General features: G+C 43.1%; 1 protein-coding gene across 3 annotated transcripts in view; it reads right to left on the bottom strand.

Moving 5' to 3' along the window:
- Positions 1–16,192, bottom strand: part of CHRNB3 (cholinergic receptor nicotinic beta 3 subunit) — a 74,294-nt gene that overhangs the window by 28,344 nt on the left and 29,758 nt on the right. For all 3 annotated transcript variants that reach the window (XM_040324435.1, XM_040324417.1, XM_040324426.1), the window contains exon 2: positions 5,366–5,517. In XM_040324435.1, coding sequence (XP_040180369.1) covers positions 5,366–5,517 — 152 coding nt within the window. The remainder of the gene's footprint in view (positions 1–5,365; positions 5,518–16,192) is intronic.

Here is a 16,192-nt window from a genome sequence, read left to right as displayed (position 1 = left end):
GATAGAAAAACTAATATTTAAATATATAAAAATAAAAAAATTAAAAAAAACAAGCTCATGCTTGCCCTGATCGAAGCTTGGCCACCACAGAAGAGATAAGGGCAAATTACAAGTGGGGCCAGAGAGAATATAAAATAAAAAACTAGCTCATGCTCATACTGTCATGTATCAGATGCGGCCCAAAGATCACATAATACCACCACTAGGGGAAAACTCCCCTTGCAGTTCCAGACTGCCAGGAGACACCTGGCAAGCGGCAAGATCCGCTGCGTCAAACACCTCCCAGTCATTGGTAGGCTTCCTGGGAAAGTTACTGCCCAACACACAAGGACTCAGCATGTTTCAATACAGTCTCTTTTTCATGGGATCGGGCCCCTCTGAGACAGGGTCATAGACTGGGAAGTGTAAGTGGGAAAGGCTGCCCCAGCATCCGGTTCCGGGTGCGGTCCCACTTGAACTCCAGCTTGCTTCCTCTGGTTTCTTTGTTGTTCTTTACCAACACCTTGGAGAAGATGATAATAGCATCAAGGTAAGCAAGCGCAGTCTCGAAACTGAAGTACCCAAGACATCTCTGCATTAGGTGCTGGAAATTTTTTTTTTTTCTTCTAAAGGCTGAAGGGCATACGATTGAACTCAAACAGGCCCAGGGGTGTAATAAAGGGGGTCTTCTCTCAGTCTTGGACTGCGGCTTACCTGGATCATTCCACCTTGTAGCATATTTGCGAAGTACCTCCTAAGTGTTTGTAAAGTCAGTGTTCACAATCACTGCCAGCCTCTCTGTTATAACAAGCTATGCTACACAGTGTATGTGTTTTTTTTTTAATTCTGCTGCTAAATACCTTTTTTCACATCGCTGATGTGCGGTCACATGACTGCATGACGCTCTCCTTTCCCAATCTAAGGACTACAATGGGAGGGGCTTAGATTTCCAATGTACAATGTACACAAAGATATTTAGCTATAGAATAAGAAAAACCCCATACAATGTGTAGTATATCTTGTTATAACAGGAGGGCCAGCAATAATTGTGAACACTAACTTTACTGCCACTCGGAATAGCGACAGGAGGGGAGGGGCAGCTCAAACACAGGAGCTGACAGGCAGGGAGGGGGAGAGGGAGAGACTGCAGGATGATGGAGGTGCATAAACTGCCCACTGTATCATGGATCAGAATCCATGTTTACAATGGTCAGTACACCTAGGGGGACACAGGAACAGGCAGAATCAAAAAAGTTTTTTACAGCATACAAAGGGACAAATGACACAGAACAAGCATTATGCTGTTTGACATGTTTTAAAGCAACAGGATCTTTTATTGTTTTTATCTTTAAGGGTTACAACCTCTTTAACCTCTCCCAGATAGGTAATGTTTCCCCCATATAGATGGCTTCGGTGAATCTGCAGTCCTCAGGACTGGTGGCAAACCAATAGGTGCTTTTCCCATAGCTGATGAAGCGGTCTCATTTAAGGTAAGAAGTCTTCAACGTCCAGCAGTTCTATGAAAGTCTCGTCCCAGGAAGCCATGGCTGCCTGCAATGGCGCACATACCACCTCAACCCCTGGGTGGGTCTTGGAGATGCAGTGGGGAGTTACGTCAGCCAATGCAGCGTGCCTGGGCAGCGAGACTGGGGTTGTTCCCAGGTTGATGAGCTTTTCAACACCCTTCCACAATCAACTTTAGATAGGGTATGGCCCACCAGCCATTCTCCTGGTGTTATGGGGTCCTTGTGAGGCTCTACTATCACTGTAGCTCCTTATAGCTTCCTGTGGCACCCATTGGCAGGAACCAGACCAACTCTTGCAGTGGTGCCAAAATTAACTTTACAGACCTCCTCCTCTTGTTCAGGTTGCCTCTTAGTAGCCCTGTGCTGTGCTTCAAAAGCCTGAAGTACTATGGTACGTTTAACTTGTAAGGGGGGCTTTTGTGGCATTAAACCTTTTAAAGCAATACACACTATGTGGACAATTCATCTTTTCACATGCTGTTGCTGGTCCCTTGCAAAGTGTACTTAAAATCAGGTGAAGTTGCGGTTCGAGCGGTGGAGGCTCTGTGGGATTGAAGATATATTCTATCCTTAATTGTGGTGAGTGCATCCCCACAAGGGGAGACCCCCTCACGCCGTGTATCGGTGTTGGTGAAAGGTGCACGGATTAAGATCGATTGTAAAATCTGTTGCAGTTTTACTGCTTCACATCATCCCTATATGAACTTTATAAGGAAGTTATGTCAAATCTGTGGTTTGACTAAAGCGTTGCTACAATATTTTTAAGGACTTAAGTAATATTGTATATGATAATTTTTGACACCATTTTTGCTTATAAACCTGAATTGCTCTATTCCTGAGCGCTAAGCAGTGCTTTTTTAGGTAAGGTGGTATAAGCATCCTGGTTTGAATACTATGAGCCATACTGCCCGCAGGCCGCAGACATGGGCCTGCCAGCCTGAATGCTTGTATTTGTCTAACAGGCAGTGTAGATTCAAGTCCTTCAAGATGTTCATGCCCAGCTCCACGGGCACTGTAGAAATAACTGGGTCTGAGGTCACGACTACTCGGACTCACCCCACCACCTGGTCCTCAATTTGAATCTTCATCTAAGTGATGACTTCTACTAGGATAGGTAGATTATTGGCCACTCAGAGGGACAGGCAATAGGGGTCCAGCTGTTCCTGAGCTCCAAATTTCTGCACATAGAAATCATTTTCCATAATTATGACCTCGGACCCAGTGTCGATCAAACATAAGACCTCTTGCCCATTGACTAGGGTGGACACCACTGGGCTCGGAGCGACCATGCGTTCAGACTTTTTGTGACTTTAGGTTGACTGTCCCGGGGGTTGCCCCCCTGCCCGGGAGTTAGTAGTTTAACAACAGTCTAGAAGGGTTCCTGGGTCCAGATCGCCCACAGTTCTTGGATATGTGTCCGTAGCGACCACACTGCAAACATTTACTGTCTTCTTCCAGGTCCTTGTGCAATGGTTTCTTGACACTATGAGGTTGGGGGCGAGTCCTTTTTAGAGGAGGCTACCTCCTCAAGGTGGCAAGGTCCTGAGCTAGCTTTGTCAGTGTTGTTTGCATGGCTGACAGGGGTGACAGTGCCAGGACCTCCTGCTTGACATGTTCAGGCTCAAACTTCTTGGTGATGGCTACTGTTGCATTTGCCTCTTCTTGTTCCCACGCTACCACATGCACCAGCACATTGTGAAAGGAAATGATGGGTTGTGCTTTCTACTGCAGGGCTCTCTGGAAATACAGGGCCTGTCTTCAGACCAGTCATGAAGTGATCCCTGTGGATGTGATCTGAATCAGTGATGTCACCACAACTGCGAACATCCCTATTTTTCAGGCATCTCCAGAGATTTTGCACGGACACCGCATAGTGGGTGAGGCTCTCGTCTTCCTGCTGCTTCCTTAAGAAAAATCTTCGCCACAGCTCCAGCATTGATAGCTACTCCTCAAACTTCTCTGCCTCTCTCCCCTCACTGCATTACTTTTTAAGTAGTTGTTGGGGGCATAGCAAAGTGGAATACTTGAGTGATCCTGCTGGGGCTGCTGACCCAAAATGGCAGTGCTCAAAAACAGTCTCAGTCTCTTTTGGATGTCTACACAGGGGAGGCTTTTACAGGTGTAGCGGCCTGCTCCTGTTGAACAGGCGCTGCTGTAAATTTAGAGGGGTCGGAGTTGTTATTTCACTCACACATGTGTAATTATGGGAAATTTTAGCCTCTGTTCCAGTCATGGCTGTGCTGGGAGTAACCACCATTGTTCGCCCGGGGGTGTTATTACCATCCCGGGCCAAGGGTGGCAGCAGCAGAGTCAGGGTGTATTGGGTGTCCCCCTCAGCAGCCAATCAGTGGGGGTCATCGGTCTGTTGTCCCACGCGCCTCGTGGCCTGCCTGGCCGGGGGTGTGTGCTCCTGAAATCCTGGCTCCGAGAACATGTTGGTACGGGGTTGTGGTTTATCTAAGTAGGCCCAGTAGTCAGACTGGGTCTGCGCTTTCAAGGTGATCCTGTGCTATCTGTCCTGCGGGAGGAAGCCACTTGATGAAGGAAGCCAGGGGAGGACCTATCCTGGAGAGGACCATGCAAGAGGCTGGTATCTTGGGAGAAGGCCTGGTAACTTCATCGAAGGATGCACCATACACTGAGAGGCTTGATGGTATCGCCTGTTAGATCTCAGTTCTACAGAAGTTAATCTGGAGAGATCCGGGTGCTGAATCCTGTGTTAGGGGATTCTGGACCAAAAGTGTCTCCTCATAAGGGAAGGTCTGTGGCAGAGACTGTTCTTTATTCCGGCTGCTAGGCCAGTGAGAGGGACCTATCCGGGTGAGCAATACCCACTCTGGCTAGAGTGGCGACGAGAACTGTTTGCTGGAAGCAGGAGTGTTTCCTAATTGAGATTATGCACCTGAACCTATTTACCTATTACCCTTCCACCCCTCCACCAATTTTCTTCTTTTCTAGCCAAGTTCTGCAAATAAATCTTAGAAAAAGAGGTGTCAAATGTGGAAATTGAACTTTTTCAACTCTCGCTATTACCCAGGACAGCAAGAAAATAGAGGTAACATGCTGCCCAAAATATCCAGCAGCTCCTCCTCCCCCGGGGTAGTATTACACAGGTAAATAATTTGCATGTAATTTTATTTTGTAGAAAAGAATTGTCTGCCATCATATTCCCTTTAAATGTAGAATAATAAAATTCCAATGTCAAGCAAACTTATTCATTAAACCAAAGTAAATGTACAATGATATATATAGTACAGAAACCAACTAGATTGCAGAATCCTACATTGGTATCCATATGTGCCCTCTTTATGTCACCTTTCCTTGCCCCTTCCTCCTTTACGTGTGTCCTCTTTGCCTTTCCCCTCCCCCCATATTTTTCCCATCCCCTCCTTTCCTCCTGTACCTTATGGTTCCCCTCCCACCTTCTTGTACTGATTGGGAAGCATTCCAGCACTTGCCCCCCATTGCAATAAGATACACAATCTGAAGGCCGACTACGGAACCTTTACTTTTGCATTGCTCATGGCTGACTCCGTTTTTCTTTCTGTGGCTTACATTATGTACCAATGTGTTTTTTTTTTTTTTCTTGCACTGCTATGTACGGGCCTATATGCCTTGTACCTTAATAAAAGTTTCTCCATAAAAAAAAAAAAGAAACCAACCAATTTTTAGTTTACTGTCAGAAAACCAAAGGAAGAATTTAATTGTCTGCCATACAAAAAAAACAAAAAAATTATAAAGCACAGCCATGTGCTCTACTAATGTGAATTGTGTTGCTCTGGCTTTGAGTAATATAAATGAGTTGTAATGTGGTTGTTTAAATGTAACTATATGATAAAAAAAATAAAATGCCTTCTTACCACATCAACAAGCTGTGATATCTTCAAGCCAAAATTCACTTTTATTGTTTTATTGGGGTTTATAACAGGTCTAACCCATTTCTGATAACCTGTAAAAAGGTTCCGCAGGAGCGCATCTTCTATTTCTGCCAAAGGATGGATGCTGCAAAAGACTTAAACAAAAAGAAGACCTCTGATAAGTTTTAGCATGCTTCCATTGCATTAATGACGTTGTAGAGCATAATATGTATCGATATACATAAGCACCTAAATGCATACTTTAATGCCTTGATATTGATGCAGTTGCACTGATTACATTTCTCTTAAAGTGTATCTAAAGTCAAAGTGTAAAATCTTATATTCCACATTCCATTACTAGCCTACTCCTATTAGTCTGAATGATTTTGAAGTTTGAAAACTTACTTGGTGAAGATCCTCACGCATTTCCTTCCTTGAGTGCATTGACACATGGCCAGTTGTGTATAGTAACCAATCAGCTTTTAGCTTCAACTTGTTCAGCTAAGCTTTGGAAATCCGCCTTGGTTCACATTGGTGCGATTTGACATGTCAAATCGGCAGCAATTGCCGGTAATGGCACCATCCTAATTAATTTTAAAAAGTTGTTTCTGTACTACTTTTTGCGATTTCAGGGTGCGATTTGCATTGACATCTGTGCAGAAAACAGATGTCTCTGAAATTGGCGCCGAAATCGGGACTGAAATGCGGGAATGAAATGGCTAAAATGTAGAAGCTGATTGGTTACTATGCACAGCTAAACCCGATTCTGTTTTCACCAGCTCTAGTAAATCTCCCCCATATTCATTATGTCCTATAAATAGGCACTACTGTGTCACATATTTCACAGAGCCTGCCTTCTGAACTACAGGAGGCACAGTCAGTATATGAAACACAGTAAGATTATATTTGATTGTAAAAAATAATTATTGTTTGTATTGCTATTACAATGTTGATGTTATAAAATGAAAGTGCATGCAGTGATTTTAGATTTCCTTTAAAGCACTGTTCCAGCCGATTTATTTTTATTTTTTAAAGTCAGTAGCTACAAACACTTTGGTTGCTGACTTTTAATAAGGACAATTACCCGTCCAGGGAGCCCACGATGTCGGCCCCCAAAGCCGATCTGGTGCCGGCACCATGATTCCAACTAAGGGAAACTGTCAGTGGAGCCTTATGGCTTCACTGCCGATTTCCTACTGCACATGTGCGAGTTGTGCGGTGCTTTGTGAATGACCGGCTGTCTTCTGGGACACATAGAGGTCCCATAAGACAGTGGGGGAGCTTGCCGCAGAAGAGGACGCAATGTCGTGGGCCACGGCCCGGTTGGATACACTCAGATACACTCGGTATTTCCAAAAAGGTAAGAAAGAAAAAATAAATATTTAATATCCAAAAACTAGGTGTTGAGAGGTGGTCCTTCATTTAAGACCACCTCTCAAAAATGGGTGGATCTCTGCTTTAACCACTTCAGCCTCATTTCTTTAGTGTTGTCACATGAAAAGATATAATAAAATATTTACAAAAATGTGAGGGGTATACTTACTTTTGTGAGATACTGGAAATTTAAGTCAGCCTTTGTCAACTCTTTTACCCCAAATTAACTATTAAAATAACTTTCAGGCTCAAAGGAATACAGTACCTTCTAAAACCAATTAATCAGGTTTCAGTGGGAAAAATGTCCCTTACATTGGTGGTCAGTGGGAAAAATGCTCCCCTTACAGTGGTTGCCAGTATGCTATTCCTACAGATAGCTAAAAACATACAGTTGGCTCTGCCAAGTAGCACCATTACATGTCAAATCAACGTCATTTGACCGCAATTGTCGGCAATGACACTGTCCTAATTGGTGCAACGCTGCATCTGCTCTGTAATCGCGTCTGAAATCGGGACTGCACCTTCTTTTTATTATACTGGCCATGTGCTTTTAGAAAATGTATGGTTTGGGGGGTCTTTTGCAAATTCTGAAAACTTTAAGTGAAAAAGGAAAACCTCCAGATTTTCTAAGAAACTTTTGCGTACGTCCGATTTTCACTATTTCTCAAAAAGGTACAATTTAAAATGTACAAATGTTTGTTACTTATTAACTCAATACAGGTTAATCTTTTATATTTAGTAGGAATTTAGCAGGAATTTTGTAAAATTTGCTGTATTTGTATCTGCTAATGATTTTAGTGTATTTTTAGCGAACATATTGCTTTGGTAAACATTTGCGCAAATATCATGGGGCCTTAGAAATCAATAGCACCTTCTTTTTTATTCTACTGGTCCTTTGCTTTCAGAAAATATATGGTTGCGGGGGGGTCTTTCATAAATTCGGAATACTGTAAGGGAAAAATGAACACCTTATTATTTTTTTATTTTATTTGTATATTTACATTTTTGCGCACGTTCGATTCTAACCATTTTGCAAAAGGGCTCAATGTAAAAATTACAAATATTTGTTATGAATCAACTCCATACAGGTTAAGGTAAAATGTCTGTCTTTGCTGATGACACTAAGCTATGTAGTGGAATAACGTCCTTAAGGATGTCTCCAATTTACAAACCGACACTAAAATGTCTAATTGAGCAACTAAGTGGCAAATGGGGTTTAATGTTGATAAATGTAAAGTTATGCACTTAGGGGCTAATAATATGCATGCATCATACATACTGGGGGGGGGGGGGGGGGGGTACAACTGGGGAAATCAATGGTGAAGAAGGATCTGGGGGATTTGGTAGATCATAAGCTCAATAATAGCATGCAATGCCAATAAGCTGCAGTTTCCAAAGCGAGCAAAGTCCTTTCTTGTATTAAGAGAGGTATGGACTCCAGAGAGAGTCCCTATACAAATCATTAGTAAGAGCTCATCTGGGAAATGCAGTTTAGTTTTGGGCACCAGTTCTTAAAAAGGATATCGGGGAACTGGAGAAAGTGCAGAGAAGGGCAACCAAACTGATAAGAGGCATGGAGGAACTTAGCTATGAGGAAAGATTAGAGGAACTGAATCTATTCACTCTTGAGAAGAGGAGATTAAGGGGGAATATGATCAACATGTACAAATACATAAGTGGTCCATATAGTGAACTTGGTGTTGATGAGTTATTCACTTTAAGGGCATCACAGAGGACAAGGGGGCACCCTTTACATCTAGAAGAAAAAAGATTGTATCTCCAAATAAGGAAAGGTTTCTTCACAATGAGAGCTCTGAAAGTGTGGAATAGACTCCCTCCAGAGATAGTTCTGGCAAGCTCAGTAGATTGCTTTAAAAAAGGCCTGGATTCTTTCCTAAATTTACAGTGCCTTGTAAACGTATTCACCCCCTTGGCTTTTTACCTATTTTTTTACATAACAGCCTTTAGTGCAATGATTTTTTTTTAATCTGAATTATAGCCCCACTCCCCTTCCCCAACCCTAAAGCTGGGATTTGGCTCCCACCCCCACATCCTCAGGTCCAACAGCTCCAATTCCAGGGTCCGCCACCATTTAGTGTTTGATCCAGGGCTCCCCCGATCGCCCTTGTGGGATCAGGAAGGAATTTTTTTCCCCGGTCACGGCAGATTGGCATAGCACGGCCAGGGTTTTTTCGCCTTCCTCTGGATCAAACGGGGAGGAAGATTTGCCAAGTGTTTTGCGATTTGGAAATCGCCCTTCCCATCATCATTGAATACCTCCCCGATCAATTATCACTTTTCCCGGCGTTTTTCTGCGATTATGTCTATTCTGAGATACTCTGCAGAAATCATTTGGGGTCTAAAGCCATTCGCCTCAATATTACCAGCCGTCACCAAAAAAGCTCTAAGGAATGAGCAACTGTTAAGAATCAATTGACAGTCAAAAATTACACGCATTTACCCCAACCTAAGCACATATCATGCGCTTTGGTCAATACAAGGTCGGCAGTAAAACACCAACAAGAAATCCATGATTTCATTCTACAAAACGATTTAGACTGCCTCTTCATCACAGAAAGCTGGCTCACAGCTGACTGTAACACCATTCTGGGAGAATTGGTGCCAGAGAATTATCGCATTCTAACAGAAAACAGAGTGGGGCAAAGAGGAGGTGGCCTGGCGGTGATCCACAAGACTCACCTCTCGATCACTAAACCAGGCCTTCAGTACTCACTTCCATTTATGGAAACCCTCACTCTGCAACTGCAAACAAATCCCCAGGACACTGTTCACATACGCCTGTGCTATATACCACTGGGTCCAAAAACGCACCTGCTCATGTCATTGACAGAGTTCATCTCCACCTATACCTTAACACCAAACATCTCCTGCTGCTCGGGGATTTTAACCTCTGGGCCAACTCCTCACTGGACCCCGTCGCCGACGCCGGCATCAACCACTTGGAAGGATTAAGTCTGCAGCAACTAGTACAGGGGCCCACACATGCTTCAGGTCACACGCTTGATCTCATTTTCAGACAAGATCTGGAAATCAATATTCTGGAAAATGAGCCGCAACCATGGACTGATCACCATGCCATTAAATTCACAATCAACATAAACGCCCTCTCAAAAAAAAACGGTAAAACCGGTGACAACACACTGGATTAGATCTCAGAAGAAGCTCCACTCGGAACTCTTCAAAACTACATTAGGGAACAAAATAAAAACAATCCAACTACATCAAACAGCCACAGAAACTCTTGATGCTATAAACAAGGCTCTGCTACAGTCAGCCGACTTAGTAGCGCCAAAACGCACAACGTGCATCCGGAAAAACAACTCCAGCTGGTTTAACGACCAGCTGTCGTTGCTAAAGCAAGAGCGCAGAAGAGCAGAAGCAGCCTGGAAAATAAGCTCTTCAGAGGAAAACCACACCATTTATAAGATAATAACCAAAAAATACCATAAAGAAATCTTTATTGCCAAAAAAAAAAAAAAATTTCCAATATTATCACCAATGCCCTAAACCGCCCCCGTGAACTCTTCAATCTAGTTACCAAGACCATGAACCCAGTCTGTCTAGAAGCCCCTAATTCTGATTCACAAGAATTTTGCAACGAATTATCGGATTATTTCATCAACAAAATTGAAAGAATCCGTGAAAGTATTCAGCAAAATACAACCTCCATCTACCCCCCCCCCCCCAATCACAAACCTAATACCCACATAATTCTGCCACAATCACCTAACTTCACTCTAAAACCAATTTCCATCGATGCCACTAAAAATATCATCAGGACTCTGCGAAATAGCACAGCGCCTAATGATATCATCCCCACTAAACTGCTGAAAGAATGTGCCGATATTTTGGCTCCAGCTATCATGCAGCTCATAAACCAGTCATTCAAGGAGCACGTGGTGCCACCCTTGCTGAAACGAGGTATAATCAAACCAATTCTAAAAAAAAAACACCCTCGACCCCAAAGACCCTAACCACCGTCGCCCCATAACAGGCCTGAATGTTTTCTCCAAGGTAATGGAGAAAGAAGTTGTACAACAGCTAGAACATCACTTAGACACCCATAAATTACTTGGTCCATTCCAGTCTGGTTTCCGTCCGGGTCACGGGACAGAAACAGCACCGCTCAAAATATGGGATGACGCTCTAGAGGCCGCAGACGAAGGAGAATCTTGTCTTCTAGTACTGCTGGACCTAAGCGCAGCTTTTGATATGGTAGACCACGACTTATTGCTGACACGGCTAGTTGAAGTAGCCAGAGTTGCGGAATGTGATTTATCGTGGTTCTCCTCCTTCTTGCAAAACCGATCACAAATAGTGAAATTGGGCCCTTTCACTTCTGAAAAACGCACGGTGTCATGCGGAGTCCCCCAGGGATCCCCTCTGTCGCCTGTTCTTTTCAATATCTATCTCCGCCCGCTTTTTGAAATCATCAGCAACCAGAAGTTACTTTACCACTCTTATGCAGATGACACACAACTATATTTTCGCATCTGCAACAAAAAGGATCATTATCTCGGTCTAGAGAAATGCCTTTCTTTGATAGAAAAGTGGATGACAAAGAGTTATCTCAAACTCAATGGCTCAAAAACAGAACTTCTCCTGTTTCAGGCCAATCGGAAGATTCATCCCGCAACAACATGGACGCCCCCGCCCATTCTGGGTCAATCCATCACCCCCAGCACCAAAGTCAAAAGTCTCGGAGTCATCTTCGACACCTACATGACAATGGATGCACAAATAGGGTCAGTAGTCAGCGGATCGCACCATCTGCTGCGCCTTCTATGCAGACTCACTCCCTTTATCCCAAAAAAAGACATAGCAGTCGTGGTGGGAACAATTATCAACTCCAGACTTGACTATGCAAATACCCTCTATCTTGGACTCCCAAAATACCAAATTACTCGTCTGCAAGTCGTTCAAAATACGGCCGCTCGACTTGTGACTGGGAAAAAAACATGGGAATCAATCTCACCTTCGTTGAGATCCCTTCATTGGTTGCACGTAAAAGACAGAATCACTTTCAAAGCTCTCTGTCTAATGCATAAGTGTATTCTGGGAAATGCCCCCCAATATCTATGCGAGAAACTAAAAGCCTATAACCCCAATCGCATTCTGCGATCCACCAACCAAAATCTACTCCAGATACCCAAAGCCAGATACAAGTCCAAAGGAGAACAAAGTTTTGCAATCCAAGGACCCAGGCTATGGAACGCTCTACCAACCACCATCCGATTGGAGGTAAACCACTTGGCCTTCAGGAGAAACATCAAGACCCATCTCTTCTGAGGGCCCAGGGAATGGATACCAAGCGCCCAGAGGCGATTCAGTTTGCATGTGTTGCGCTATATAAGTTTCTCATTCACTCACTCACTCACTCACTCATATGTGATGTATCAGAACACAATAGTCTAACTTGGTGAAGTAAAATTAAAAAATATATACATAAAGCTATTTTTCAGAAATAAAAAAATTATAATTGGCATGTGCATATGTATTCACCTCCTTTGTTATGAAGCCCATAAAAAGCTCTGGTGCAACCAATTACCTTCAAAAGTCACATAATTTGTGAAATGATGTCCACCTGTGTGCAATCTAAGTGTCACATGATCTGTCATTACAAATACACACCTTTTTGAAAGGCCCCAGAGGCTGCAACACCTAAGCAAGACGCACCACTAACCAAACACTGCCATGAATACCAAGGAACTCTCCAAACAAGTAAGGGACAATGTTGTTGAGAAGTACAAGTCAGGGTTAGATAATAAAAAAAAATATCCAAATCTTTGATGATCCCTAGGAGCACCATCAAATCTATCATAGAGTAGCCAGAAGAAAGCCAATACTTTCAGCAAAAAACAAAATGACATGTTTTGAGTTTGCGAAAAGGCATGTGGGAGACTCCCAAAATGTATGGAGGAAGGTGCTCTGGTCTGATGAGACTAAAATTAAACTTTTTGTCCATCAAAGAAAGCGCTATGTCTGGCGCAAACCCAACACATCACATCACTCAAAGAACACCATCAACAGTCAGCAGTTGGGACTGGAAAACTGATTAGAGTTGAGAAAAAGATGGACAGTGCTAAATACAGGGATATTCTTGAGTAAAACCTGTACCACTCTGTGTGATTTGAGGCTAGGATGGAGGTTCACCTTCCAGCAGGACAATGACCCCAAACACAATGCTAAAGCAACACTTGAGTGGTTTAAGGGGGAACATGTAAATGTGTTGGAATGGCCTAGTCAAAGCCCAGACCTCAATCCCATAGAATATCTGTGGTCGGACTTAGATTGCTGTTCACAAGCGCAAACCATCCAACTTGAAGGCGCTGGAGCAGTTTTGCAAGGAGGAATGGGCACAAATACAAGTGGTAAGATGTGGCAAGCTCATAGGCCTCATACACATGTCCGAGAATCTCGTCAGGAAAAACCCGTCGTTTTCCCTGACGAGATTCTTGGCAAGAAACTCTTGCCGCCGGAGTGTACTGACTTTCATTTCAAAAGAACCGCGGTTCTCTTGAAAGGAAAGAAAGTGGTGACATCATCGTGTATGACGAGCATGCGCTTGTCACATTCGATGCCGTGGCCACCATCTTGCTTCACCCTACCTATGCCGTGGAAGCTACCGCGCATGGGTCAAAGTCATTTCGAGCATGCGCGGGTTTCCACAGCGACGGGTAAGTATACACACTCTCTGGTTTCTCATCGGTAAACAGGCCGACAAGAATCTCGACGAGAAAAAAGAGAGCAGGTTCTCTTTTTTTTCTCGTCGAGATTCTGGCCAGATTTCCAGACGAGAAACCTGAATGCCTCGTACACACGAACGGGAATCTCGGCAAGAAGCAGTTTTCTTGCTGTTTTTTGTCGAGAAACCCGGTTGTGTGTACGAGGCCATAGAGACTTATCCAAAGCCGTAAAAGGTGGCTCTACGAAGTATTGACTTTAGGGGGTAAATAGTTATGTACATTGCATTGACGTTTTCATTTTTTTGTCCTATTTGTTGTTTGCTTCACAATAAAACAAAAAAAAAACATCTTAAAAGTTGTGGGCATGTTCTGTAAATTAAATGATGGAAATCCTCAAACAATCCATGTTAATTCCAGGTTGTGAGGCAACAAAACACGAAAATGCCAAGGGGGGTGAATACTTTTGCAAGACACTGTACATAATATAACTGGGTACTAACATTTATAGATAAAGTTGATCCAGGGATAATCTGATTGCCCCTCAGGGGATCAGGAAGGATTTTTTTCCCCTGCTGTAGCAAATTGGAGCATGCTTTTCTGGGGGTTTTAGCCTTCCTCTGGATTAACTGTGGGTGAAGGATTGTGTATATGGGATTGTATTTTTTTTTTTTTTTGGTTAAACTAGGTGGGCCAGATTCAGATAGAATCGCCTATCTTTAGGTGGGCGTACGTATCTCAGATACACTACGCCGCCGTAACTTAGTGAGGCAGGTCCCGTATTCAGAAAGAACTTGCGCCTAAGTTACGGCGGCGTAGTGTAAATGGGCCGGCGTAAGCCCACGTAATTCAAATTAGGCTGGTAGTGGGTGTGTTGTATGTAAATGACTCGTGAACCCAGGTAATTGACGCTCCTAACGAACGGCGCATGCGCCGTCCGTGAACGTATCCCAGTGCACATGCTCAAAATCATGTCGCAAATAGTCAATGCTTTCGACGTGAACGTAACTCACGCACAGCCCTATTCGCGTATGACTTACACAAACGACGTAAACCACATAAAATTTGACGCTGTTCCGACGTCCATACTTAACATTGGCTACGCCTCATATAGCAGGGATAACTTTGCGCCGACAAAAGCCTTATGTAAACAACGTATATCAATGCGCCGGGCGCACGTACGTTTCTGAATCAGCGTATCTAGCTCATTTGCATATTCTACACGTAAATCTACGGAAGCGCCCCTAGCGGCCAGCGTAAATATGCAACTAAGATACGACGGCGTAAGAGACTTACGCTGGTCGTATCTTAGACAAATTCTGGCTTATCTGATTGTTTGAATTAGGCGCCAAGATAAGACGCCTCACACTCAGAGTTACAACGGCCTATCTGGAAATACGCCGTCGTAACTCCTTTCTGAATCTGGCCCGGTGTCTTCTTTCAACCTGACTAACTATGTAATTATGTAACTATCCACTAGGAACTCAAATCAATTACCTGTTCCGAGTTCTCCCTATTACAGGAAGGTGTACACATGGGCCCCCATAAATAAGGATTCTCAAAGTTCAAGTGGTTGTGTCAAGTTCAACCACTTGATGGATCATTTCACAAAAGTGGTTTTGAAAATTTGACATCCAAGAAAGGAGGTTTTCTGAAGTGGGATCTCACCTTGTCACTAGATTTCCTTTTAAAGCCTCCTTTTCAAAACCCCAATCAGTGTCCACAAAGGGACTTTGAGATTTAACCCTTACGATGTGAGGAGCCTTTTATTTATTTATTTATTTATTTTTACCAGACAGGATGGTGCTATATCCAGTGCAGGAATTGCTTCTGAAGGTTACATCTTCCTTTTACCCAAATCAAGAATGGGTGCTATTTGAAGGGACCTGAAAGCCATCAGCTTCACAATCTCGATGTGTCTAGGTCCCTGTCAGCACCAAGATCATTAAGGTCCTCTAAGAGACTTTTCCTCATCCCAGAAGCTTTACCTTGAATCATTTTATCTTGGCTTGTTAAAATGATATACAGACTATATAGGTCTAGTGGACAGGAGCCTCCAGAGACCATAAAGGTGCATTTGACTAAGAGCATCTCTTCTTCTTTAGGCAGTAAGACCACTACTTGGTCATGTTGTCATATATTTTTAAGCCACCTACCAAGTTGATCTTGATATGCTGACTATGTGGATTTCAGGAGATCGGAGATCTCTGTTCTTTAGCTATTTACAAGAATGACAGGGAACTGGGAGTTTTTACATTTGTAAATATTAGTCCTGTGAGTTGGAGAGCTAGAACTAGCAACCATAATTATGCTGTCATGAATAGGGAGCTGACAGCATAGTATTTCAAGGTCTGGGGTGTTTTTTCCTTGTTTTGGTAGGTAATGTAAAACCAAATAAGAATTGTGTGTGTAGGCTTAGAAGGTTTACAAATTATACAACAGAATAAAAAGAAAGAACTTTAGTTGGTCAGTATGAGACAAATGCTGTGTAACGTGTCTTGAAAAATAACATGTGTCTACTTTGGAATTCAGAATCGGGGGAAAATAGTTTTTCATCAGAGTGATGATTCCTTTACGGTTTTACAGGATTAAAAATCTCCTGTAGTGAAGTTTTAGAAAGAAATTTAAGCTGGGACGAAAAAGAAAGAAATTGAACTCCTGCAAATAGATAACATCAGGAGGGGGTTTGTAGCAATCAATAAAAACTTCGCTTCTCTTTTAATTCTCTTGTGCTATGTGATATCACATTGCA

This window comes from Rana temporaria, chromosome 1, assembly GCF_905171775.1.
Source record: "Rana temporaria chromosome 1, aRanTem1.1, whole genome shotgun sequence".
Lineage (NCBI taxonomy): Eukaryota > Metazoa > Chordata > Amphibia > Anura > Ranidae > Rana > Rana temporaria.
This window is presented reverse-complemented; position numbering and strand designations above follow the sequence as displayed.